Raw genomic sequence first — 27,925 nt, forward strand, 5'->3', positions numbered from 1 at the left:
GAGCACGTGTGAGTGCAACAGTACCACAAGTAAACAATAATAACAAAAGTGCCACGACAGTCCTTTAGATTATTATAGTTTCCTTATACAGCTATATTATTGTTGTTGTTTTTAATCAATAGGGGAATTTGGTTCAGTCTCTTCAGTCTTTAAAACCAACACCAGCATTAATCAGGATCGTATAGTGGATCGTCATCCAGCCTGAAATAATACCGCGCCATGAGACAGTCTCGTTGCCAGATCACGCACCCCTACGTCCCCTTTCTCCTGCGAGTATACGAAATGAACGCCGTCGCAATGAAAAAGTTCTCAGCACAACAACACAACAGACAATTCACAGAAAACAGCGTGTCCGTCTTCTACAGGCCAGCTGTTTGGATGCCACGTTATCTTCTACTTCTAAACCATCATTTTTAAGAGATAATGAACAGCAGTATGTTTATTACCACAGACCAAAAATATAAATACCAGACTGACGAAATAACAGTGGCAGCAATGTGCAGTTTTATTTCTTTATCGCATTAAAAAAAAAAAAAAAGCCTAATCATATTCTCCTGATTCTTACATTCACTATTTTGGGATCTATTTTCATGCTGATGTAAGGGAAGAGCTGCACAAAACGGGGCCTGTTGACATTTTCAAGACTATTTTGGTTTAAATATTCAATTATCCTCCTTAGAATCGCAATTAGAACAGATGCAGGGATAAGACGGGTATTTTCCTGACTTCAAGTGCAAACCTTTTCAGTTCTGTTTCCCTACAACTTAGACTCTGTGTATTTTAACTGTTCGCATATTTTCATTTATTATGCATAGTACTTCTCTTCGACGTAATAGGCTTCTTCGGTCAAATATGAACTGCAGTAAATACCGCAGACTTTATGGACTGTGTAGAAATCCATCCAAATCCATTTTAAGTCACAGATCCATTTTAAGTTACTGTATTAAATGAAACTAAGGTGATTATTTAGGTAATAGTCAGTGCTGTTAGACTAATATTAACCAACAGCATTATCGGTTAATATTGCACTTCACGCAAGGATACGATGTCCAACGATGTCCAGAGAGGATTTCAACATTATTAAAAGATCCAAAAGCTCTCCTCATTCCTACTGTACATGGAATAAGACTGTAAAGGTGTGAAGCTCTTTATCTCGATGAAGCTCTTGAGGCTTTAATTCTCCTGCACCATTTGGCAGTGTGTTAAAAGAAAACGAGACGGGAATGCGAGAGATAGCATTTTGCAAAGGAACACTTTTTTTTTTCCAAACAGTTATATGCCTACAGTGCATCGTTATCATACTTATAAACCCACTAACACTTTAAATACACGATAAAATCAATGGGAAATACAGCCGGAATTAAAGTGCACCTATTAGGGTTTTTCAGATATTACCGGTCATGTAGTGTGTGATATACGTAGCTTCAAGCTTCAAGTTTCAACAATCGAAGCGCAGGACAGACGGAGTTATCGACTCCCAAACGAAGGAAGCGATTCTGAACGGCTGAATCGAGTCGATAGTGATTCCTGACTCACTCCCTGTACTAACCTACGTGGGTTTGTAACACAAAGCCCCGCCTCTGGTCTTCATCAGCTGCTCGCTGACAGACGGAGCTGAAACGCGTTACGGTTTTGAGCGGGCGCTGACAGTGTAGACCAATCACAACAGACTGGGACATCTGACCAATCAGAGCAGAGTATGCTCTCTGAAAGGAGGAGTTTAGAATGAATCATTTAGAACGGATCATCGAACGAGTCGTTTGTGACACTGCGGAAAAAACCGTAACGCTGCAGTTTAAATCCCGAGCACGTTAAAGTGTTTTTTGATCTCGGATGCGTGTAAATCTATCGTATGAGACCTTTAAAACTAAATTAGGTACGTTTCAGAACTATAATAGGTGCGCTTTAAGTGCTTCCTTGTAAGACCTAAATGTCGTCTCTCTTTTTTTTTTTTTTTTTGCTAATAGGAAGTCACCTGAGACCTTTTTCATTTACATAACTGAGGCTTCATTTAGAATTGTCCTGCCATGGTGTTTCGACTAGGACCGTTTCTGAGATGCAAACCTTCCACATAAGTGATCTGTGTTTCTCTGATAAGTGATCAAATTCCCTGAAACCTCTTCTGCTATGCATACATTCCAAAATAACAACAACAACAAAAATGTTAGTGTCATGAATATATTAATAGAGACACCCAGAGGAGGTGTTTTGTTGAATTGCCGCTTTGGCAGTTAGAAAACAGAAGCTTTAAAGCTCTGCACTCATGCTCCATTAACCTCCACTGTAAGCCTTCTGCTGAGACTCATCACACAGAATTATTATAAGCCCTAGTTATTGAAATAAATGTAAGGACTGACCAACATCATACTTATATAATAATAATAATAATAATAATGGATGCAATGATACTGATATGGGTATCGACCTAATATCATGCTCATACTCGCAAAATATGTGCCAATACCATCGTCCAGTACTAAGTTATACGACATGATGTGAGTACGTCTAGTGTACGCTGGAGTGCTAAAGCTCAGACGACATGAAATGGCAGCTATCTGGACGTCTTTCACGATTATTAATGACAGTAATCAGTATCAGTGCCTTAAAACCAATCAGACTGCAAACTGTGCTCTGTGAAAATGTCAAGAAGAGGAACGGCAGCATCTCGCTACAGTGACCTGATCAAGCATCTGAACCCTGCAGCTGGGCTTGGTGAGAAGATAAAGTCTACAGATAACGCTGGGCGAGTGAAAAGAACAGCCTTTACTAGCAGTCTGTTGTTATCATCAGCCACTGTCGATCACAACGATGAAAGGAGCGGTTCTCATCAGAGAATAAAACACTGTTAAAGAGGCTAAACACAACACAGGAGGACGCAATGCCCTTTGTTTACTATTTCAACCGAGGAAACGAGTTTAATAATACTCCATGACTGCCGTTAGACCTGCTAACAATTTACACCGATCGTCCTGTTCAAAAGTTTACACCCCCCTGGCTCTTAATGTATCCTGCTACCTTCTTGAGCATCAGTGGACGTTTGCAGCTTTTGTAATAGTCGTGTACGAGTCCCTCAGTCGTCCTCGGTGTGAAAAGATGGATCTCGACATCATATATTCGTTGTTGGAAAGGGCTCAAATATGTAGAAGATGCTGGGAAAGTAAAGAATGTGCATTACCTGGAGGATTTTTCTGAAGAACAGTGGGCAGTTTAACTGCTCAGGACGAACAAGGGACTCGTGAACAACTCTCACAACACATAAAAACATCACGTCGTTGATCATCAAGGTAACGACACACGGTATTCAGAATCAAGGGAATGCAAACTTTTGAACGGGGTGATTTTTATCAATTCAGCTATTATCTGTTATGTGAAATAGATTATTCAGGACAGGACTAAATAAAAAAACAACATGGGAATTTTATGATCCGTCTTATTTTGTTTCTGCAAGCTTTTGGGCACAACTGTATATCGGTTATTCATCGACCCACTGTCTCATTTCACGTCTTTTAGGCGAATGGTTTTATAATTACGGCAGCTCTCTATGGACCAAATTCTCCTCTCCTCTTTCTTGCACGCTGCTCTGAATGTGTTTTTTTTTTTTTTTTTTTACATTAAAGTGTGATAACAGATTTATCCTTTACACTCTTTCACGCGCTGGTGCTCGAGACGCGTTTAAGCACGATCGTGCAAACCGCTTCCGGACACATTTATCCAGACGTTATTCCAAATGTAAATGCGCCCGTCTCTCCAAGCCATGTTCAGCGTTCAACCCCAGTTGAAGAAGTTGATCTGCGCGTTCCGGTGTAGCAACCGTCCATCTGTTGCAACGAGCTCCTGGAATTGAACTGCGACACAGGAAGTTGTCTGAAAAGTGTCCGTACGTGATTTGCACATGATGCACGACACGACGGTCAAGTGTGAATGCCCGTATGTCGTAAGCAATTACGATACAATCCAAATACAAGACACACGAAATGGGGTCAGAGAGAAGCACGCGATTAGAGTTTGCGTTTACAGTTTAATATTATACACCGAGGTCCGTCTAGGTCGGAAAGCAACCCAAAATGGAAAACCGTTCCCTGTGGATGTGTGTGAAAATGCAGTTATTTTGGGTGGTAATAGAGAAATGTAGCTAGCAGCATTACATCATACTGTAACTACAGTCCCTATGGAGCCCTCTCACAGACTGTAGTCACAACATGATGTAATACTGTGTACCGACGCATTAAAACCACTTTTCCTTTAATGTTAGTGTTAATACACTGAATTCAACTTTAATCTATTGGGGTTAGACTGGATTTTTAATTTGCGCAGCAATGTACTGGCGCACCTGAGAGGCCTAGTGATGTTAAAAAATGTTACAGATATTGCTCAGGTATTTCTCGAGGTGGATCCTGCAATCATTTCTGCTTAGCATTGCAAAGCCTGCCATCCTTGATCCCTGTTTCTGAGGGTTCAATGATAGCAAGTATGCCACCCCAAGCACCCAGACACTCTCCTGCAACATCTCCTTTCTACTCCAACCCTCCTTCCCCAACACACACACACACACACACACACACACAACCCCAGCAATGATCATGACGTTTCGCTAAGCTGAAAACCTGATTTCATACACACATGGGTATTGCACACACACACACACACACACACACACATCCAGCCAGAGCACGAACCCAGACAACCACATGCATATTTCATAGCAGTAGCCCCGTAAGCTTGGCGTTTAGTTTAGCGGTGCTAATTGGAGCTGCGCTATTACAGTACATGTGTGATGCAAGCAAACACGTTGTGAAACACAGCCACACTCACTGACTTCCTGCGTTCTGAAACTGTAAATCTGTACTCGGCACTTGTCACATTCTTTGGATTTGATGTAGTCTTGTATACAGAGCACCTGTACACCCATGCTGGATCTTGATCCTGATCTCGAAGGCTTGATGTTTCATCGCACTCTGCACCTGTTTGTGGATGACTCAACATCTGTCTTTCTTTCTCCCTTCGCTTCAACTCTTTCACCCTTAAAGCAATTGTTTACTCTCTTATCCTTCTTGTCCGTCCTCCTTGGTTGATCTTTTATACTACGATTTTTGAGCTGCTTATAAATCAGTTCCATTTGCCGTGACATCTTCTTTAAATGCTGTGCAACACTTTCGAGCCAGGACTAATTCAGCTGAAAAACGACGTTGTACCGTTTCTCTGCATGTCCGAGTTCATCACCGCTTGGATCTGTTGACGCTGGCGTGTCTCAAAAAGACACTTGAGTCAGAATAATGTCCACTTCTCCCTCTGACAAATTCCTTTTATTTCATTTCCTTTTTTTTGAATCGTCATTTTGTGATTCCAGCCGTCTGTGCGTTTTGTGGGTTCCTGAAACTTTTGTAAATTTGGAGTAATGTATTAATTCTTTTTTTTTTACTTTAAGCACTGACACATTTAGAATAAGCGGCAGATACAGTAGTGACACTCCATCCCGACCTCTTGGGAAATAATCTGTGCATAAAGCAGTGAGGCTCGATTCAGTTCGATTTCAATCGCATTTATATAGTATCACAGTACATATTGTCACAAAGGGCTTTACAGACATCCAGATATAGATTCAGAGATTCTGGAGCACTCCAGATGCGATGGTGGCAAGGAAAATCTCCCTGAGACAACTTATTAGCATCAAAATCACCTTCATTATTAGACATTATGGGTGTAATGCAATATCAGTGTCTGTATTTGTATCTGTCTAGTGCTCAAAATATTTGTATCTGGGTTTTTTTTATTACGTTAACCCTGCCTCTATGCCCTAGAAACACTGAAAAACACTAATTAACAGGGCTGCTGGAAAAAGACATCATTTTTTTTCATTCACAAATTATAACTGCAACTGGGGTAGGCTAAAAGACTAAAGCCTAGACTTAAATATAGAGACTGTGTCTGAGCCCTGAAGACTAAATAGAAGGCTGTTCAATAACTGTGGGGAAACTGTAGGAAAAAGCTCCGCCTCCTGCTGTAGTCGTCATTATTCTAGGTACTAATAAAGAGCCTGCACCTTTTAATTGAAGCACGCAGGGCAGATCGGGCAGCGGTGGATCAGGTGGTAGAGCGGGTTGTCCGCTAATCATAGGGTTCGATTCCTGGCCCACATGACGCCACATACCGAAGTGTCCTTGGGCAAGATTGCTCCCAATGGCAGGCTAGCACCTCGCATGGCAGCTCTGCTACCATTGGTGTGTGTGAATGAGAACCAGTGTAAAGCACTTTGTAGAACCACTGAGGTTAAAAAAGCGCAATATAAGTGCAGACCATTTACCATAAAAGACCACAAATTCATTCAGCTACTGAGTGATTACATTCTCACTTACATTCAGTGCTGAATACATCATTAGTAACATTAATCAATTAGGAATTTCACTGGGAGCTAATGCAGTATTGATAAGATAGGAGTGATGTGGACTGGAGCTTGTTTATGCTCCTACATCCAGACAGCAAGGCTTTACAGCAGTCCTATCTAGAGGTAAGAAAAGCATGAAACTGTGTTTTCTGTGCCATGCAGTGACAGTATATCTCTTATCATAGCAGTATTTCTGAGATTAAAAAAGGACTATCTTTGTAATATTATGTAAATGAGTGTGACACCCCGGGTGTCGTGAAGAGAACCCGGGAGGATTCGGGAGGCAGGTGTGAGAGCGAGAGAGTGCCAGTCTGTTTATTTTACTTTGGGCTGTGCATTTCAGCATGTAAGAACTTCTGAATGTAAATGTTTGAAAAGAAATGAAAGTGCCACCTTTACGTTCACACACACGCACGCACACACACATGCGCGCGCGCTCAGGAAAACGCTGTCAAGTCATGGTATTTATCAGCTCAGCACAGGCTCTCTTGTTCAGCTTTTCCACAGATCCTGTAACACATACACCTATAAATAGGCATCATTAATTACACACAGGTGTACGCTCATTCACTGCCACACATTTTCCCAGACTCCACCCTCCATTCACCCCCTGCCACAGTGAGCTTCAAGTGAGAGATGGGATTCAGTAATCACAGTAAGATCTTTCACAGCTAGAGCCATATCTCCCTGCAGTTCTCGCCTGGTTTCCCACTGACTCTAAGCAGGGTTGAGCCTGGTGAGTATGTGGATGTATGTGAGTATGTGGATGGGAGACCTTCTGGGGAAAACTAAGGTTGGTGCTGGAAGTGGTATTAGTGAGGCCAGCAGGGGGCGCTCACCCTGTGGTCTGTGTGGGTCCTAATGCTCCAGTATAGTTCCCCCATTGGCTCTTCTCTATCACGGCCCCTGAATTGGCTATATCACTCTCCTCTCCACTAATAGCTGGCGTGTGGTGGGCGTTCCGTCACATCATCCCGGTGGATGCTGTACACCATTGGTGATTGAGAAGACCCCCCCCATACCATGTAAAACACTTTGAGTGTCTAGGAAAGCGCTATATAAATGTAACTGTAACTATGGTCTGCACTTATATAGTGCTTTTTTTTTTTTTTACACTGTGTCTCATTCACCCATTCACACACACACAAACTCACACAGCAATGGTAGCAGAGCTGTCATGCAAGGCGCTAACTTGCCATCGGGAGCAACTTGGGGCTCAGTGTGTTGCCCAAGGACACTTCGGCATGTGGAGTCACGGACAAACCTGCTCTACTACTTGAGCCGCAGCCGTCCAGGGTTAGCGTTAGGAACACATGATGTAAGCGTATGGCCATTTAGAGTTACGGCATAATCAGAAAGATTATTGCGGTATCTGTGGTATCAAAAGCTGCACTAAGATCGAGCAACACAAACACAGAGACACAACTCAGAGGAAGGTCATTTACCACTTTAACCAGCGCTGTCGCAGCACTCCGATGAAAGAGTTTTATAAATGTGATTCTTGTAGGGTCGTGTAGATAGGGGGGAGGTTTGGTATTGGCCTGTAGTTAGACAGCTGAGGGTCAAGGTTGGATTATTGTGATCAGTGGTTTGATAACTACTGTTAAAATGGATTTAGGTACATATCCTGTGCTAAGGCCGACTAGACTGTATGCTGGATGACTGAATGCCATTACTCTCCCAACTGCCTCTTACAGGGTTACTTTAATAAGTGACCCTACTGGAAATTATTGATTTATCTTCTGAAACAGCCAGGTTTGAGACAAAATCTTCAAATTCCAGCAGAAATTCCAGTTCATCACCCTGGTGGATTATTACTATCTTATAAGACACAATACAACCCGAGTATACCCAAAATGCAGGTTTTAAATGATCCTTTCATTCCTTGAAAGAAACGTTAATCCAACACCAACTGGTCCTGTGTGAAAAAGTAATTGCTCCCTCGAATGCTATTCAGTATAACAATTAACCAAATTGAACGATATAGATGCTGCAGACACTTTGCCTTCGATAAATGAACTGATCATTGAACCGTGTGTTTTTGGTTTCCTCCTGCTCTCCTTGTCTCATATCATATGTTGTACGAGGAGCCGATGAGGATCTGAAATAAAAAAAACGAGGAAAAAAAATCGAGGAAACCATGACGGGAGCAAATACTTTTTTTTTTTTGATGGTACTGCACTTCATAGTCGGTGTTTTATTTCAACAGTTCGACCCGTCTAAACGAATTGAGCCGGATTCGAGTCGGATGGATATGAATGCTGGTCTTTTTGCTCCAGATACTTCCCTAATGTTCTGGATGTTTCCATGTCGGGTCAGGAGATGTCCCTGGTGTTTATGACGTCTCTTGGTGTGAACCGCACGACAGCCATGCTAAATGAGCTAATATAAAAGCTAATGCTAACTAACAAACTGAAAGAGCGACTTGGATAAGAGGCCACGGGAATCCCTCGGCACAGATGGCAGCACCAAGGCTCGAAGCATGCTAGCGCTAATGTGTTATCCTTTCCCTAAAAAGAGCCCCACTTCCCAACGTAAAAGAGAGGGGCAGGGATCGAAATCATACAGCTGCGTTTCGGGGTATAGTCAGGCTGCATTAGCATCTGCGCTATAAGAGATCTTTTGTGTGCAGGATGTTCCAGTGGGAGACTTAATGACATTCATCACCCTGCAGTCCTTGGGCTCACAGAATAATTACCATAATTGCAATTCATAAATGTGTCACTCCCAGCTCTTTTGCTGAATAAAAGTCTATCATGCACAAACACATGAATCTCAGGTAATCACACACACACTAACTATGTGGGCTTGGGAAGAAATCTTGTCAGATTCTGTGTGTGTGTGTGTGATTTGTGTGTTAGTCATGTGATGCATGTGATTTCAACAAGCATGCTGTTGGACATGACAGGCTCATTAGATACAACACAGCCATCACACACTCTAGTGATAGTGTGTGAGTGTATGTGAGGGTGACAGGAAGTGTGTGTGTGTGTGTGTGTGTGTTACAGGTTCATTAGCAACTACAGCTGTGAGTTATTAGCGTCCCTGAGAGGTTTCTTTAAAAACGCGATGAGAACAGCTTGCTTACTGGGGCAGAACTGTGACACCGCAGGTTTTGTTGCTAAACACATAAGCGCCACGCGTCTGAACCGGCGAACGTTCATAAATGGATCTGTTTCGCCACGTCTGACTTAGCATAGGATGAGATGTGTAGTGACCCTTCGTTCACACCGCACTCGTATGGGAGCACACTTCATTTTAACCAAGAATACAGGAGATCTTTGTAGAGTGTGATTTTTTAAATAAAGTTCGCAGTAAGTGTAACGCGGTGATTAAATATCTCCACTATAGTCCAACTGACTCTAGTCTAAATTATAATAAAACATTTATAAGGTTATTCAACTTACTTCTAGACATTTGCTTGATTAACTTGAAGCTCGAAAGAGTCTTCATCTATCGGCGGACAATTTAGCTTCTTTAACGCATTTCTGTCTAGAAAGGTGCAACATTTTTAAGATGAATTGAATAATCTTATATGTGGTGTAGAAATGTCTTGAAGTAAGTTGAACGATTTTATATTTTGGTTTATTGTAACATCCATCCATCCATCCATCCATCTTCTACCGCTTACTCCTTCTCCAGGGTCGCGGGGAACCTGGAGCCAATCCCAGGGAGCATCGGGCACAAGGCGGGGTACACCCTGGACAGGGTGCCAGTCCATCGCAGGGCATTATTGTAACACTGCAGCTGGAAATACTAAATGAACCGAACTCTAGTCAAGATATTTTCACTTGCTAACATGTCAGGGTTTTGTTTTTTTTGATGAACAGGACTACACACTCCTCTTCCTGGAAGTTTCAGGTTAATACCCGAGTCTGGGATTTAAGGGGTTCATTATCCAAGCTTGTGGTCTTGATTAGTCTCCATCCTACCACCGGTAACATTTCTGCACAGTGTCCAGATTTAGAATGGCTGAGTCTGAGTTTTATTTCTGGTTTAAGAATGGCCCGTCTTTTGTGGGCAGTTTTGCTGGAAGCCTTGTCTGTGTGTACCTCTGGACGGACACCAGCTAAGACTAGAAAAAGAAGGCAAGCCTGACAGAACGTTGTTTGAAAATGCTGGCGTCTAGACCTTAAATAACTGTATGTTAATATGCGAGATGTGCTTGTCACAGCTTTGTGTTAGTTGTGAGTAGGCTGTGTTTATACCGTATACACCGGACACTTTGTAGGTGGGGACACTAGACAGCGTAACTCGTAATACCTGACCTCCGACCAGGAAAAAAAACGAAGAATATGCCAACTTCCTGTTTAGAAACTTAGCTCCGAGTTCAGCTAGTGACGTCAAATCAACATGGCCGCCCACATCACCAACAGTAAACAAAGCAGCACTCCTTATACTGTACGGTATATACAAGTGCTCGCTTTAGATCCATCAACATACACACGTATTCACTTTCACTCCATAGACGCGGAATATACGGCACAGTTCACTCGTGTGAGGAGGAAAATATACATCACTCATCACAATTAGCTGGCTAGCTTGTTGCTAACAAAAGGCAAACATGCAGGCGTCCATGTTTTTTGTTGTTGTTGTTGTTGTTGTTGTTTTCACACCTTGTTGCTCGAATGAATGAAAATGATATAATTACGAGCTCCGGGGTTTCTGCTTCTGAAGAACTTCGAATGCAGCAATAGTCACGTGTTGAGATGAGAGATCATAATGCTGCTTTCACTCGGAAAAAATATCGAAATGTTAAATATTGTGCGTGTGTGCGTGCGTTGAAAGAAAGAGAGAGTGTGCGAGACAGGTTGTAGCACACACCCTGTAAACATTTGGCACGTATTAATTAACGTAGCACCTATGATGCAACAGGAAGTGGAGATGATGCTTATGTAAGACTTCCTGCGGTTATACAACCAGACACAGTCATCATGCTCATCTCTCTTTCTCTCATTCCCTCTCAGCACATCCATATGAACTCCCACTGAAAGGTGTTTTGGTCCAATCTGTCTGTGTGTGTGCAGCAGCAGCAGCGCATCATGTTTTTCAAACACAACAAGCCGGTGTGACTCAGAGCTGCTGAGCAACGAGGCCTCGCCCGCACGACATAGCCACCATTACTGTCCTCATTAGATGGCCTTGAACCAAAAGCTTAGTTAAATGATGATGCTACTAGTATGTACTGTGTGTGTGTGTGTGTGTGTGTGTGTGTGTGTGTGTCCTGCCTGTGCTCACCCAAAATGATTTGTAATGAAAAAATACGAAAGAGAGGCAGTTCACATATCAAGTGCAGACGTGCATGAGTACACACACACTCACACACACACACACACACAGCACATTGTTCTCTGTCCCTAGATGACTAAACAGTTTTAAAAAGTAAACCCAGAGACTCGGAGATAGAGACTCACATAACTGTCTAGACACACGGTCTTTGAATCTAAGTAATTCTCTCGTAGAGGAACGTGTATTAGCCGCTGTGCTCCTGATGCACTCAGCGCTCACGGTGCTTCTTCTGTTTTCCAGCCCAAACAGCGCACGTCTCTGTCCTCGACGCAGGATGTACAGCGGCCCGTACCGAGCCATAGCGGTGAGCCATCTGAGGTGAGCTCATCTCTGGGCTATGCCAGCTTTAGCACCAGTCCACCTGCTAGTCCTCTCATCAGTCCAGCTAACTATTCCCCCGGGTCAACTGAGGACTGCCCACTTGCTGGTAAGATTGTGTGTGTGTGTGTGTGTGTGTGTGTGTGTGTTTTTAATCCAACATATGACTCATTTCTTCTTGCAGGGCTAAGTAAATACTCCATACATACACTATATGGGCAAAACTGTGTGGACACTTATTACCCATAATACACATCATAATCCTTGTTGAACGTCCCAGTCCAGTCCAGATGTATTGCTGTTATCTTCTGCGAAGGCTTTCCACTAGATTTTGGGGCGTGGCTGTGGGGATTTGTGTTCATTCAGCTACAAGAGCGCTACGAGTGAGGTTGAGGTCAGGCGCTGATGATGCGACGTCGAGGAGGCTCCGGTTCATCCGGTTCAAAGGTGTTCATTCGGGTTGAGACCAGGGCGCTGAAGAGTTCTTCCACTCCGACCTTAACACACCACGTCTTCATGGAGCTCGCTTCGTCACGCACAGGCGCTTCGTCACGCTGGAACCGGTTTGAGTCTCCGTTCCACTGAAGAGAAATTTGTAAAGCTACAGCACACAAAGACATTATATACGATCGTGTGCCTCGAACGTTGTGGAAACAGTTTGGGGAAGAACCACATACAGTACGAGCGTGATGGTCAGGTGTCCACATATATTTGACCATACGGTGCGTATTTAGCTAGGTTTGAGTAGAGAAATCCTATGCACTGTGAAGAAGCAGAAGCTGTAGGGATACGTCTGACCGAGAGAGCACGAGATGATCCTTAACGCGTTATTGTTCAGCCAGGTTTAATGATGAAATGTGACTGCATCAGTAGATTTTTGCAAGCCCTGATGCCTTGTTTCTCACAAAGTGTCTCTTGCTATTCTGAGTGGTTCTGCGTGGATAATCCACACATCAAACCCGCATGAAAGGACAGAAGCGCATAGTAAAGGCACTCTGATCGCATACGCGTCGTCAGGGGAAGCCGGGATGAGTGCTCAAGTCATGCGTTCACTGCTGTACGTGTCGGGGCTGTTGTAGAGGTGCTCGCCACGTCGCCAGTAGGTGGCGACGAGAGACGTGTTAATGCTACAGTACCGTGTTTTCATTACGACACGATTTTGACATGTATGACGGTTGAGTCAGTGGTGTGAGAAGCATGTGATGAGGTGTTAAGGTTTGCCAGGTTTAGAGGGTATGTCACTTCCTGTAATGTATGTCACTTCCTTTGGGACCCTGCGTGGGCAGGTGTGGAGTTCATATCGTTACCATGGTAATGTGGTTCCTGTGAGCATGAGCATGGTGTGGGAGTCATGGCGATGGTGATGTCTGTAACGATGAGATTCTGGCAGCCGCCACTCACCAGCACTGTCTGGATGCGGTCTGGCACCCTCCTCTGCAGGAACATGAGAGAGAGAGAGAGGGAGGGGGGGGTGGATGAAAAAGCTGGAGGTCACTTTAAGGTGAAGTATAGTGTCAGGAATTGTGCTGTGTAGAGGTTTCCCTGCTGTTAAAGAGGATTAATCGATTATTATTATTATTATTATTATTACTTTAATCTCTGCTGCTCTTTAGTCTTTCTCACTCTTTATTCAGCTCCTGAACCAGACGCCCTGTGGAACTTTCCGGAAAGCTTTCAGTCTTCATTCTAACGTTAACTATGTTTCAAGACAACAACGTCGTTTCCGAAAGCGTGAGACTTTTATTTCGGATAGAGTTGACAACAAGAACCATCTAATAATATTTGTAGCATTTTCATGTGAGATTTGTTCCATTGCAGAAGGTTCAGAAAAGTTCGCTGGACGCGCTGTGGTTATGTGTTTTAAAGCCGGACGCACTTACAGAGCTGCTGCGAGTCCTTTAAACGGAGTCCTTCAAGCAGCAGGACGTTATAACGAACGAATCGTACGGTTTTCAGAGAAGGTTCTCTTTTAATAACAGTAGAGAATATGGTTTTATCGGGGAATTCACCTGAAACTTAAGAGATGACCTCTGAGAAGGTTGCCAGGTTTGACCACATGTTGCAGATATGTGCTACCGCTGGTCACTTGTTTCCCCTGAAAAGGCAAAAATAAATAAATAAGTGTATCGTTTTCCTATGCCCGGAACATTTGGGCTAGTTTCTAGTCTTTTTTTTTTTTGCGTGTGGTTTTTGAGTTGTAGTTGCGGTGGGAGTTTTGGCAACCCTGTCCAAGAAATTCAGCGAGCTGTTCTTTAAAACTTAATATCAGTGAAACCGAGTGAAACCTTGCACTTGTGCAACTTCTTTTTTTTTTTTTGTTTCGTGCCAGTCCTTGAAGCTGGCAAGCTTTATTTAAATATATTTATATTTTATATTATTTTTGTGTCCGTCTTTGTATTCATCATTTAGGAAAGATGATCCGTTCAGTCCGTGTATTGTATTCATATTTGTTTTCACACCTTTCATTCCTGTGGATTTGAAACAGTTCGATCAGTAAAAATGACTCCCAGCCCACTGGGTAGAGTTTTAAGCAGTAGCTGGATCCAGCATCCATAGTGCAAAGAGCTCTGTAGCCTTTCATCTCCTCCACTGTACTGTAAAGGTCTCTCCTCTACCCTTCCGTGGCACGTTCCTCCGGGATACTCCGACCCCCTGATGTGATGTGTATTCCAGGACTTCACGGGTGTGTCGGAACGAGGGAATGATGATAGAAACTCAACGGGGAGGATGTACAGCACAGGATCTTCGGCTAAGTAGATTACCAGACATTACCCATTCTCGCTGGATTAAAAAGTTTGCATGTTTGATGTAAGTCTGTTTGGTTGAAGCGATAGCTCTCTGGAAGGGGCTGTAAATCCACGGTACACCGGCCGTGCACGGGTAATTAGAGGTTGTTGGGGTCGTCCCTCAGTGCTAGCTTTGAGATACTTTGTGAAAAGTGTAAGTTGCTGTATGGGTTCTAAGCCATCCTGAATCCTGTTTACTATACTGTATGTGGCTTGGATGAAGGTGTCTGCTAAATTGAGGAGCGGGGTCACCGGTAGTTATATCCAGCCAGAGTTGGACAGTTCATGGGGCAGCATGAGTCCTGCCTCTATCTCCGAGCATATATTTTTATATTGTTTAGAAGAAGAAGCCTTTACTGATCACGTATACATTACAGCACAGTGAAATTCTTTTCTTCTCATATCCCAGCTTGTCAGGAAGTTGGGGTCAGAGCGCAGGGTCAGCCATGATACAGCGCCCCCTGGAGCAGAGACAGTTAAAGGCCTTGCTCAAGGACCCAACAGTGCCAGACTGGCAGTGCTGGGACTCGAACCCCCGACCTTCCGATCAGTAACCCAGAGCCTTACCTGTTGAGCCTTTAAATAATCTAGTTCATAAGAATTGACAGTTTTCACATGATCATGCCTCTGTTATATATCCCCCCCCCTTCATTTATAAAGTCCGATGTGTTGTTGCCATAGCAACTGCCATCAAACAGAGAAACACATTTCTATCCCTCTGACGGTTTCTTTTTCATAGGTGCAGGAATCAAGGCACACGTAATAGTGATTTAACATGTGAGGACGGTACACACGATCAGCCGTCTGCGTTCTGTTAAATATTACACCATCTCGTAACACAAAACGTAAACGTCTACCCGTCTGCTTTGCTCCATTCTCTGTCTCACGTACACACAGGTTCTTCTGCTAGTCTATTTAAAGAAACGTCTATAGGTGAGAGTCAGAGCAGTACTGGTGCACAGTTATGTAACTCTGGAATAGAAGGAAAGGTGGATGTGTGCTGCATGGAGATGTACGTAGCAGATGTATGTAACGTTTATCTCGTTTATACATCTGAGCAGTCGAGGGTTAAGGGCCGTGCTCAAGGGCCCGGCAGTGACGGCTCAGTGGTGCTGGGATTTCAACTCACAACCTTCTGATAAGTCGCTGTCACCAGAGTTCAAGTTATTTTTGAAAATATACCCTCATTTCTCATCTGATGACCGCGATACTCCAAAAAAGTTGGGACAGTCGACTGTTTACCGCCGTGTAACATCACTTTTTCTTTTAGTAACACTTATTAAGCGTTTGGACGCTGAGTGAAGACACCAGTTGGTTAAGTTTAGCAAGCGGAAATTTCCCCATTCATCCATTATGCATTTCTTCAGCTGCGTAACTGTCCGGGGCCTTCAACGCCTTAATTTGCGCTTCATAATGCACCACACATTCTCAATCGGAGACAGGTCAGGACTGCAGCATGGGCACTGACACGCCCCCATACCATGGGCACTGACACGCCCCCATACCATGGGCACCGACACGCCCCCATACCATGGGCACCGACACGCCCCCATACCATGGGCACCGACACGCCCCCATACCATGGGCACTGACACGCCCCCATACCATGAGCACTGACACGCCCCCATACCATGGGCACTGACACGCCCCCATACCATGGGCACTGACACGCCCCCATACCATGGGCACTGACACGCCCCCATACCATGAGCACTGACACGCCCCCATACCATGGGCACTGACACGCCCCCATACCATGGGCACTGACACGCCCCCATACCATGAGCACTGACACGCCCCCATACCATGAGCACTGACACGCCCCCATACCATGAGCACTGACACGCCCCCATACCATGAGCACTGACACGCCCCCATACCATGAGCACTGACACGCCCCCATACCATGGGCACTGACACGCCCCCATACCATGGGCACTGACACGCCCCCATACCATGGGCACTGACACGCCCCCATACCATGGGCACTGACACGCCCCCATACCATGGGCACTGACACGCCCCCATACCATGAGCACTGACACGCCCCCATACCATGGGCACTGACACGCCCCCATACCATGAGCACTGACACGCCCCCATACCATGGGCACTGACACGCCCCCATACCATGGGCACTGACACGCCCCCATACCATGGGCACTGACACGCCCCCATACCATGAGCACTGACACGCCCCCATACCATGAGCACTGACACGCCCCCATACCATGGGCACTGACACGCCCCCATACCATGGGCACTGACACGCCCCCATACCACGATAGACGCTGGCTTTTGGACCTGACGCTGATAACAGCTCGGACGGTCCTTTTCCTCTTACCCCGGAGAACACGACGGCTGTTTTGTCCTAAAACTATTTGAAATATCGACTCGTCGGACCACAAAACACGCTTCCACTGTGCTGCTGTCCATCTCGGATCACGCCGAGCCCAGAGAAGTTGGATGTTGTTGACTGACAGGTTTACCGCAGTATCCCCGAGCCCATGTCAGGATCTCCATTACAGACTCACGAGGGTTTTTAAGACACTGACGTCTGAGGGATCGGAGATCACGCACTTTCAGAAGTGGTTTTGGAGATTTGACCGGATTCCTTGAATCTTTTATTTATATTGTGCGCTGTAGAAGGTGAAATGTACAAAATCCTACCGATGTGTCTTCGTGGAAAGTTCTTCTCACAGTGTTGGAGTATTCTCTGACTCATCTGTTGGCAGATCGGCGAGACTCGACCCGTCCTCGCTCTTGAAGGACGAGACCTTTTCTGGAGGCTCCTGATATACTATGATTAGACGATCTCCTCACCTGTTTCACATCACCTTCTTATTTCAACTTCTCACATCGCTATTAGTCCTAAACCGCCCCTGTCCCAACCTTTTTTTGGAACGTGTTACATTCATCAATTTCAAAATATTTTCAAAAATAACTCTGCAGTTGATTGGATAAAACATCAAATACTCCGTCTTTATACGTTTTTTTAAATACAAGTCGAAGTACATTTTCAAATCACTCCTCTTTGTTTTAATTAGCATTTTCCATACCGTCCCAACTTTTTCGGAATTGGTGGTGTAATAAAATCGATCCTAACAAAAGGAAAGCCAGTCAAATCTTTTTATGTGCAACATATATTTAACATTTCCACTTCCAAAAATACATTTATTTCCCAAATCCAGTTCTAATCTTTGCCTTTTGTTCAAGGATCCAATATCCAGCATGTTTGCTCGGATATCTGATCCTCCGTTGTTTCCTGTTGGTATCTCTGTTATTACTATTTCTTTTATTGAAACCTTCCGGAAAAAAAATATCATTTGTTTATGCAAATCAAAGCTTATCCAAAAATTTGTGTAAATCTGAAGAAAACCAATTGAACATCAGTGTTACAATGTTTATCTGTGACGCGTGAAGAGTATGTTGGAGAATAATCTTCTTCTTCTTTTAACTGTTTAAGCAAGAAAATATGATTTCTTCGGTCATTAAGTAGATTCACATTGACGTGAAATCCGATATGTACGGTATATCCGGAAACAGACCTTTCGCCGAGAGATGACATGATGTGATTGTGCAGAGTGGGCGGAGCTTAATGATTGTTCAGTGTTGCTACGTTTCGGATCACGTGTCGATCGTTAGTGGTCAAAAATAGTGGAATAAAGTGTTGACATTTGACTCATTTTGACACGTTTATTTGGATGTTTTCTTACATAGAAATAGAAGAATTATTTTTTTTTTTCTATCTATAGCTAGTGTCATGCCTCAAGTTTACGGCATCAGATTTAGGGCTAAGGGTCAGATTAAAAGCGATTCAGGTGTAAAGGTTAGGTGAACGTAGGTTTAAGAGTAATGGTTAGACTGAAGCTGGAATTCCAGTACTCGGGGTTAGCGATCGAATCGGTAATCAGTCAGCTGTGTGAAGGTTGGGGGAAAAGCAGTGATTTTTCTTCAGCAGGTTGTATACCTTGACATCCCAGCTGGTTATATTTAGACGCTCACATCCAGTATGCTGTGTTGCATTCCGCTCAGATTCTCCAGACTATATAAACATTAAGACACCTGTTGACGTGCGGTACTTGACGACCTCCACTCGCGGCGTACCACCAGGAGGCGCAGCCGCTTCCTGTCCTGCTTTATTCACTCACTGATTGGTTTGGTGCGTTATTTTAGCGCGGCCTAAGGAGATAGGCTCACTACTGTAGGGTCGCTCCACCGCTGGCTCATATACATCATATACAGTAGCTGTAACGTGACATTATGTTCGCCTTTCTGAAAGCAGAAAGGAGAACGTGTGAACACTGTAATAGTATTTCCTGTTATACGATTACGAGGAAGCAAATATAGGATGATTAAACCTTTCACTTTGAATCATTTCAGGATTTATGCTAGTGATTGTTTTGTTTCTTTCTAGAAAACCGATGGAGCGAGACGATTCCGAGCGGGAAACGTGCCGGACACACGTGTAGGAATAGGTGTAATAGAGTTATATTTGCTTTACTGTAAGCGTGCGATAGATCCGTTTGACCATACTCGAGATGTTTTCACTCGTAATGTTTAGTGACAAGTCTGATCTTTTTCTGGGTTTGGATATCTGGGAGTGATGTGCAAATAAAACAAGACTGTTCCTGTTCATTTAGCGAGACGTAGCCTCAAATTACACGTCTTTATGAGACAGACAGACAGACGGAGATAGAGAGAGACGGTATAAGCTTCCTGCTGTCTCTTTATACCATGGTCAGCACCACGTTACAGTTCCTTGGCTGTCTGACTTCGCAGAGAGATTCACCGGCCCTATTTTTGGCAGGAAGTTGCTGCGGTTCGACACGGCAGAGCAAAGATTTGTTAACAAGCAATTAAACATGTGACCTGTAATCCAGCGACAGAACAAGCCATCCGTCTGTGCGCTGCGGATAAAGGGAGCACTGACTCTTCCTTATTCCCTTGTTTTCTCCTCAAAGCGACATCCTTCTGCTTTTCTCCGAGTTTATGTAGGAATCACGTGTGTTTTCTCTCGGTATTTATCTCTCTCCTCGTCTCTCTATCGGTTTTTGTTGTCTCCCTCTTTCTGTCGCTGACGGAGGAAAGCTAGGCTTGAGCTCGTGACGAGATGAGCTCCTCTTTCTCGGCTCAGTACGTTCCAAAAGGCCACGTGTGTGTGAGTTCAGACTCATCCTGACATTCAGTACAAGAGGAGCCTTTATCAGCATACTTATCACTTTTGCCTCTGGAAGCGTCTTCTGCATGACAGGACGTGTGTGTGTGTGTGTGTGTGTGTGTGTGTGTGTGACACATCGGAGCATGCGGAGTAAATATGCTCTGTGGAGCAACTTATCAGATCCCCCTAGTCACGTGTGTGTGTGTGTGTGTGTGTGTGAGTGAGTGAGACCTCCTAACTTGAGAAAACATTCCGTTTGAGCTCATTTCTCCACACCTGTGGATAGCTGTTCCACCGCTGCTGCCCTCATGTCTAAGGTAAGAGTTGAAATTGAAGGCAGAGAGTGAGGGATGATGTAGGACGCGTGCTGACGGAGTCGGCAGCGTTTTAGATTAGACGCACACGTCCTCCAAAGAGACATCGATTAGATTTTTGCAGCAGTGGTGATTTGCTCTGCTGTTGCTTTTAGGATGTGATGTGATGAGCTTGGGATCGACGGCCCAAGTCCTCCAGAGGTGGTGTGTGTGTGTGTGTGTGTGTGTGTGTGTGTGTAGTATATGTTGTATATGTTCTTTCCATTTATTGAACTTGTGCATACTGTGTGCCTCTCGTTTCTTTAGGTACACCCCGTTGTTCACTGTGGAATGTTGAGAATGTGGTTCGGTCAGACACAGATCACCAGAGGCCACGTTTATGGCCTCATCTTTCCAGATTGTAATAACGGCGTCACAGAGATGGGATGTAACAGGATTTGACTTTGTATTTGATGGTTTTCTGCCGAGATTAGGCATGGACTCACCACGGTGCCATGATCCACCACTCTTACGGTGAATCGCTTCTCTCTGGCTGTTTGCTCTCCAGACGGAGTTCGGATGTGGATTCAGCGACTGCAGCGCTGTACTGGTGTTCAGTCCCTCCGTTATCACGTCCCCGTCTTTCTCTCGTCCGCTGCTCTCCCTAGCTCATATTCCTGAAGGCCAAGCGTGATCTGCCTGAGGCTTGAGGAAGCTCGAGAGTGAGCGCGGTTGCCGTGATAACCAGATTTCACCTGTACCTGACGACAGTTAGAGCCAGATGAGTACCGATATCGCTGCGGTATATATTATATATGCTGTACTATATAATAATCTATTAAGTTTAAGATTTACATGCAGTATACTCTCTGTGTTACGGGCGCAAGTGACATGGATGCAATTGCAGTGAAAGGGGGAAATCCCTGACACGCTGGACGTACCTATATTTGTTTTCCTTAGGTCCAAACCCTAATCCCAGCGTACCCCGTGAGGTGAGTTGCCTGCAGCATACTGTACATTCTGCAGTACAGGAACCTCTGTGATTCATGGCGGCGTCTTTGAATCCGTTTGTACTACGCGTTACCATGCAAGGGGCACCATGGTAACGCAGTGCCGCCTCGCCGACTCACGGCTCCGGCGTCCCCGGGTTCGAGTCGGTTACGGTACTCTGATATTTCCGCGTCTTCAAGGTCACGTCGTGCCTGCTTTCCGTTTCACATCACGTACAGCACGCTTACGCTAAAACAGGAGTTACGTAATCCGTCCTTCGTCAGTTCATCAGGTTCAGTTCCTGTTTCTTCCAGCTAATTAAAAGAGTTGCATTATTCATTCACACACGCACGGATATTGCTCTTTCAGGTGTCAACACGTCTGGTTCCTTATTATTCATTATTTCGTTTAAATTAACTTGCCGAATGCACTTCTCATATTAGTTTGTCTTTTTGTTTGTTCTATTACTCTGAAGCTTTACCAGTCGGGACTGCTGGTGTCAGATTCTAGCTCAGTGGTGTTTATCTAACTGAATCCAGTGTTAGACTGGGATTGATTGACCAGTCGAAATGTAGATTGTTATATGATGCAGTATGGGGCTGTATTAATCTTCTGAGACTGTCATTACTTGCTCTGGGTTTTTTGGCATTAGCATCTGTGTGAAGAACAGCTGTGTTCATGTTCTAACGTAGAGAGATTACAGTAGTTAAAGCACTACATTATAACCCTTGAGGCTCTGGGTTACTGATCGGAAGGTCGGGGGTTCGAGCCCGAGCGCTCCCAGGCTGCCGCTGTTGGGTCCTCGAGCAAGGCCCTTAACCCTCTCTGCTCCAGGGGGCGCTGTATCATGGCCGACCCTGCGCTCTGACCCCAACCTCCTGACATGCTGGTGTATGCGAAGAAAAGAATTCCACTGTGCTGTAATGTACACGTGATCGATAAAGACTCATTATCATTATTACCCTGTTGTCTGCTGGTAGTGCTGTGATAGCTCATGTTGGTGGCCCTGGACCACCACCACCACAACAGCTTTCATCTCAGAGGAAACCTTCATGCTCTGAAGAAGCTACAGAAGTAACTTCAGACCACTTTTTTTTAAAGAGCTCTCTACAGAGCGTTTTACAGAACTAACGTGCTATACGATGGGGTCCAAAATATCTAAATATATTATCCAGGCCTGTTTTATTGTTGATCAGATAGTAGCTAATACGGCTTTGTTAAACAAGATCCTGACTAATATGAGCTGAATTCAGTAGCGATGACGACACCTAACACAGGAGAACACTAATGAGCCGATCAAACATTCACCATATAAGATTTGGTATTTGGTATACCTTTGATTTGTCCAGCTTTAAATGTATTCCTGAATAATGAGTATCATATGAATGAAATGTTTTTCAGAAGTCCTGAAATTGATCATAAACTTTCTTGCCAGGTGGTCTTGCAGTAGTTAAGGAGATCCCCCGATCTCATCTCTTATCCCCCTCCTTCCCGCTCTTCTTTCATCTTGCGTTGTAATTTGGTCTCTAATATCAAAGCTTGATCACCGCACTACCGCTGGGAAGAAGTGTTTCACGTTTCATCTCCTGCCTGCGTGAACGAAAAACAACCTGCGACTGCGTCTCTGTTTCCATCCGCCCTGAAGATCCGCTCAACACGTATTAGACACGTATAGAGTCTTCTCTTCTCTTCACAAGTCTGTCATATATTGCTCTGTCTCCGTGGCCATGCTATAAACAGAGTGAACAGGACCTGCGTAGAAATGCAGAGAATTTACAAACAAGTGCAGCAGGAAAACTCAAAAACGTCTTATATACTGAAAGCAGTCTTACCAACAACCCATAATGCTTAATTGACTATTCTAATAAACTGAACTGACACTGACTGCGTTTACACGGACAGCAGTAATCTAATTATTGACCTTATTCTGAATAAGACAATACTCTGATTAAGGTGTTTACACGAGTCGCTTTTAGAATATTCCTGTCATGTTCCCGTTTTACATGTTATAGAACATAATTAGATTCAGCCCGCGTCATTACGTCACCGCGCCGCGCCGTCCGACGTCCCTCCGGAATTTCACGTATCGACACACAGTTCGTCTTGGTTATGATACCGTATACAGTTTTGGGTGTTTTTATTTCATAACGCTTCAAGTGCGGTTAATTATTAGTCGTGCTGTACGTACAAATAGACGACTGCTGAAGCCGTGGGCTGCGTCCCAAACCGCGTACTTGCCGTCTGTATAGTAGCCGAGATACATGTATTTCTCCTACTACAGTAGGCAAGTACGCGGTTTGGGACGCAGCCGTGCTCTCTCGTTTGCCGTAAAACAGTCGAGCGCTGCCGTGTGTGATCGTGTCCTGTCGCAAAATGCGCTGAAAACTCTAACACGATGTTTATAGTGTGATTAAGGTGTGAACATGTCTGTAACGCACGTCGATAATGCGACTAAAACAGGAACACTCCACACGTCTTAATTCCATTAGTGCTTACTTCGAGTATGACCTTAATCAGATTAAGGTAATTAAAAATTGCTGTTCACATGCTAGTTTCTTAATCAGAGTATCGTCTTAATCGGGTTCATATCGGATTATTGTTGTCCAGACAGTAAAATTTTAGGCCCTTAAACTTAAACATGTGTAAATTTCAATCGGAATTCGATTTCAGGATCTCAGTGGGGTTCAGGTCTGGACTTTGACTTGGCCATTCTTTTTTTCTTCTTCTTTAGCCATTCTGATGTCAGGTCCTGTTGCATGACCCAATTTGAGCCCAGCTTAAACTGCTGGACAGATGGCCTCACATTTGTCTCAAGAACGTTATTCAGGTATAAAGTGGAGTTTCCCAAGTCCTGTTTCTGCAAAACTAGCTCAAATCATCACCCTTCCACCAGCATGCCTCACAGTTGGTATGAGGTATTGGAGGTGACATGCTGTGTTTAATGTTTTTGCCAGACATGGCACTGTGCGTGATGACCAGACATCTCCACCTCGGTCTCATCAGTCCGAAGGATATTTTTCCCGAACGTTTATGGTTTGTTTGCACACCTAAGTCGTGCTTCGTATTCTTTTTGGAGAGAAGGGTGTTGTTTTTTTTTTCTTCCCGAAACCATACATGTTCAGTCTTTTTCTGTCACGAACTTAAATATGTAATGTGCTTACAGAGGCCTGTAGGTCACATGCTTGGGATTTTCTTTATATCTCTGAGCATTAAAAGGTCTGACCTCTGACCGAATTTGCCGGGACGCTCACTCCTGGGAAGATTGGTGACTTGTCTTGAAGGATCTCCGTTCGTAAACAATCCTTCCCATTGTAGAATGGCGCGTTTCAAATTGTTTGGAGATGGCCTTATAACCCTTCCCAGATTGACGAGCAGCAACAGTGGCTTCTCTGAGGTCATGGCTGATGTCCTTTCTTCTTGAAACCCGAGTGCCTAAACCTAAACCTGAACACCAAACTGCCAAAAGTTCTGACTACATATTGAAATCTACTGTGGGGGTTTTTTGGGTTTTTTTGAGACGTTGGTGAGGACCACACAATTGTTATTTAGGCCCTGACAAATAAAAACGTATTATGATGTTGATTGAAGGCGGGTGTACTTTCTTTTTCCCGTGAATGTAAATTTACACAGCAAATCTAATAGCTTTCTTTCTGAAGTTCACTTTGTGTTAAGGTGAGTTATGTTGAGCTTTTTTCATTGTGGATAAATAAATAATTTGTTTTTTAAAAAAAAAAAAAAAAAAAACCAGGAAAACGGTGTGTAAACTGGGTCTTCGGATATATCTGAATTACATACTAGAATTCGACTGCTTCTACTGCTTTGGCATGTGAGCGTTAAATCTCAGCGAGGTGTCACTGGCAAGCTGTAAGCGTGATTAATTTGATATGCATTATGCTGATTAATAAGCGGTTGTGTGAGTCACTTGGGAATAGAGTGAAACTCTACAGACACTAACAGGTACTAGAACTATAATTAATGAATAAATAATAATAAATAAACTCTATAATGAGTGTCTTCGCCGTACATCACGGTTGAACGAACTCATCAAGCAGGTTAAGAGTTGAGGTTTGTTGGGCGTATGTGGTGACGCAATACTTTAACCTCTTTAAATACACATGGGTGCAGATGCTTTTAGTGAACGTCCCAACCCAAAAACAAACCCTTCTTCTCAGAGGACAGACTCAACATTCGCTCGTTTTTCTCACCACATAGTTCCTTGAAATGTTGTTTGATTTTTTTTTTCCGTTATAAATGTGGGCGTGCACATCCACGTACATGCTTCTAAACTCACGGGGAGTTGGTTAAGTCTTCCTTTTAAAGCAGCGCTTAATGGTGCGCACGTTAGGAGAGAGGATCCAAATATATGCAAACTCGGTCTGTTTGAGCAAAAATCCTTTGAACTGTTTCTGTCTCAGATGAGGTGACGGATCAGAGGGAGACGACGCTGAAAGACGATCGCAGGGAGAGCCGTGTTCCCGAGCAGTTTGCCGGCCTGCTGCACGGCTCATCTCCAGCCTGCGAGTCCCCGGATAATCCGTACCAGCTGTACAGCAGAGTGCGCAAAGATCCTCCACAGAGGCACGGCAACCTGCTGCTGGCGCCGAATCACGCCGTGCCGTTCCCTGCTTCGAAGATCCAGAAAGAACCTAAACCTCAGGTAGTGTACCGCACCATCTTCCACACAAGGGTCAACCAGAAGTCATCTGTGCAGGGAAAGAACGAAGTGAACCGGACTGGAGAAGGGGGGAATAACAGCACAGGGGGCTACGAGGAGAGAGCGTGCACTCTTGGAAGGATGCGCTCGGGAATGTCGAGGAACGTGCCCGACCTCCAGCTTTCCAGAAGCCTTTCCAAGTCTGACTCCAACCTGGTGGTGGCATCGCCCATCGAGGAGGAAAGGCGGAATTCTCGAGGTCAGAACAGCCCCACCAGACTGGAGCGCACCCCGTCCTTCACGGCGGAGTGGGAGGAGGTAATAACTTTTTATAACGTAAATGTTAGTCTGCATTTAGCTCCACTTCACAGTCAATCTCGTATGGAGTCACGTGGACTCGACATCGAGTCACCGAAAAGGTTGAGTGATGAATTTTTAATGACACGAGGAGTAATGCATTTTATCACCTAACGTTAAAAAACAGTCAGCGAGGCGGAGAGTAAATTAACTGAACACTGCGCGATAAGCCCGTTTTCCAGGTCCTGCAGAATGCCGTGCGTGTTTATCTGGAACAGACAGAATCTATAACCTGGAAGATATTCATGGCCTGATTATTGCCGTGGAATCCTTCCAGAACATATCGATCATCATGAAATGAATCACTCGAGAGGTGTGGGTCAGAATAGTCTCCCAACAATATCGCTCGATATCAACAGATTAATGTTGGCATCTGGTCTCAGTCGATAAGAGAACCATGATTTGATGGAAAAAAAGCACCGAACAATTGTTTATTTGTTCACGGTCACATGGAATGAAACACAGCGTCGTTTTATCGTAATGCAATGAGACGCTGGGCTGAAGCGGCTCTCTCAGAAACCATGCCTCGTATTAGTTATACGGTACGAGTCAGACATTTTATATGATGTCACAAGTTGGAATACAATGGAGTGGAATCCGATTGGTCAGCTGGGAGCTCTTACTCGTACTGAGACCCCTTTTCATTTCGGGGCGGTTAAGGCTCTGGGTTACAGATCGGAAGGTCGGGGGTTCAAGCCCCAGTACTGCCAGGCTGGCACTGTTGAGCCCTTGAGCAAAGCCCTTAACCGTCTCTGCTCCAGGGGGCGCTGTATCATGTCTGACCCTGCACTCACAAACATTGAAGATATACACTGATATATCGAAGATGCATGCATGTTTTTTTCTGCAAGACTGGGTTATCTAAACCACCATATGATCACCAATGCCCACATCCATTTTGGGTGGTAACACTGACAGTGTGTGTAGGTGTGTCAGTAGACACGCCTACTTTGGCGGTAGTCCAGTTAGAGAACCGTAGGCTTTGCTGTAGTCGTCCTCTAGGCCTTCATCAAGACCGCTGTTGTCTGGCGATTGCTGATTGGTGGACTGTTTCTCCATCCAGCGTTGGCGCTGAGGCGTGCCTGTGACTGGTGCACGTTTACCAGCTCTACATGGATACTCTTTATTCATCACACAAAAAATGTCTGATCTGCGGTGGTCCCGTTTCACCGCTAGGACGGGATGTGGGAGCTGACGTACTGTCACCGCTCCAGGGTTTGGGGTTACTCTCTGTTCTCTCTGTGTCTGCACACCTAGGTGTGAATGAGTGTGTGAATGAGTGTGTGTGTGTGTGTGCATGGTGCAATACATATCCACACAATGACTTACACTCCTGTGTAAAGCTCATCAAGGGCTCGGTGTATTCAAGCACAGTGGAATGGGGTGAATTAGTTTTGCTGAAACTGCCCTTTTCTCACACAGACGATAATTACCTGCTCCTCCTGTCTCGTCCAGGGAGAGAAGTCCTCGCTCCTTCTTTCTCATGTCTCCAAACTCTAATTATGGAGTTTGGAGTGGGAGGAGGGTGGATTCGAAGTGGGATCATGGGAATAAAAGAGTGAGAGAACCCAGGGCGGGATTGTCCTGCTGGAGGAAGAAGGGTCGCATACAATGCTTAGCACAAAAATAAAACTGGTGTATTATGTAAAGATGGCCTGCTCTTTTTCTTTTTTTTTAGATTGATAAAATCATGAG

At 44.4% G+C, this 27,925-nt stretch overlaps 1 protein-coding gene across 5 annotated transcripts in view; it reads left to right on the forward strand.

Annotated features, from left to right (window-relative positions):
- The window catches only part of anks1b (ankyrin repeat and sterile alpha motif domain containing 1B), a 187,064-nt gene that overhangs the window by 97,599 nt on the left and 61,540 nt on the right, over positions 1-27,925 (forward strand). For all 5 annotated transcript variants that reach the window (XM_053641558.1, XM_053641559.1, XM_053641560.1 and 2 more), the window contains 3 exons: positions 11,912-12,098; positions 25,635-26,191; positions 27,909-27,925. The exon at positions 27,909-27,925 is cut by the window's right edge and continues 56 nt beyond it. In XM_053641558.1, the coding sequence (XP_053497533.1) occupies positions 11,912-12,098; positions 25,635-26,191; positions 27,909-27,925 (761 nt within the window). The remainder of the gene's footprint in view (positions 1-11,911; positions 12,099-25,634; positions 26,192-27,908) is intronic.

The sequence above is a fragment of the Ictalurus furcatus genome, chromosome 14 (assembly GCF_023375685.1).
Source record: "Ictalurus furcatus strain D&B chromosome 14, Billie_1.0, whole genome shotgun sequence".
NCBI classification, from domain to species: Eukaryota; Metazoa; Chordata; class Actinopteri; order Siluriformes; family Ictaluridae; genus Ictalurus; species Ictalurus furcatus.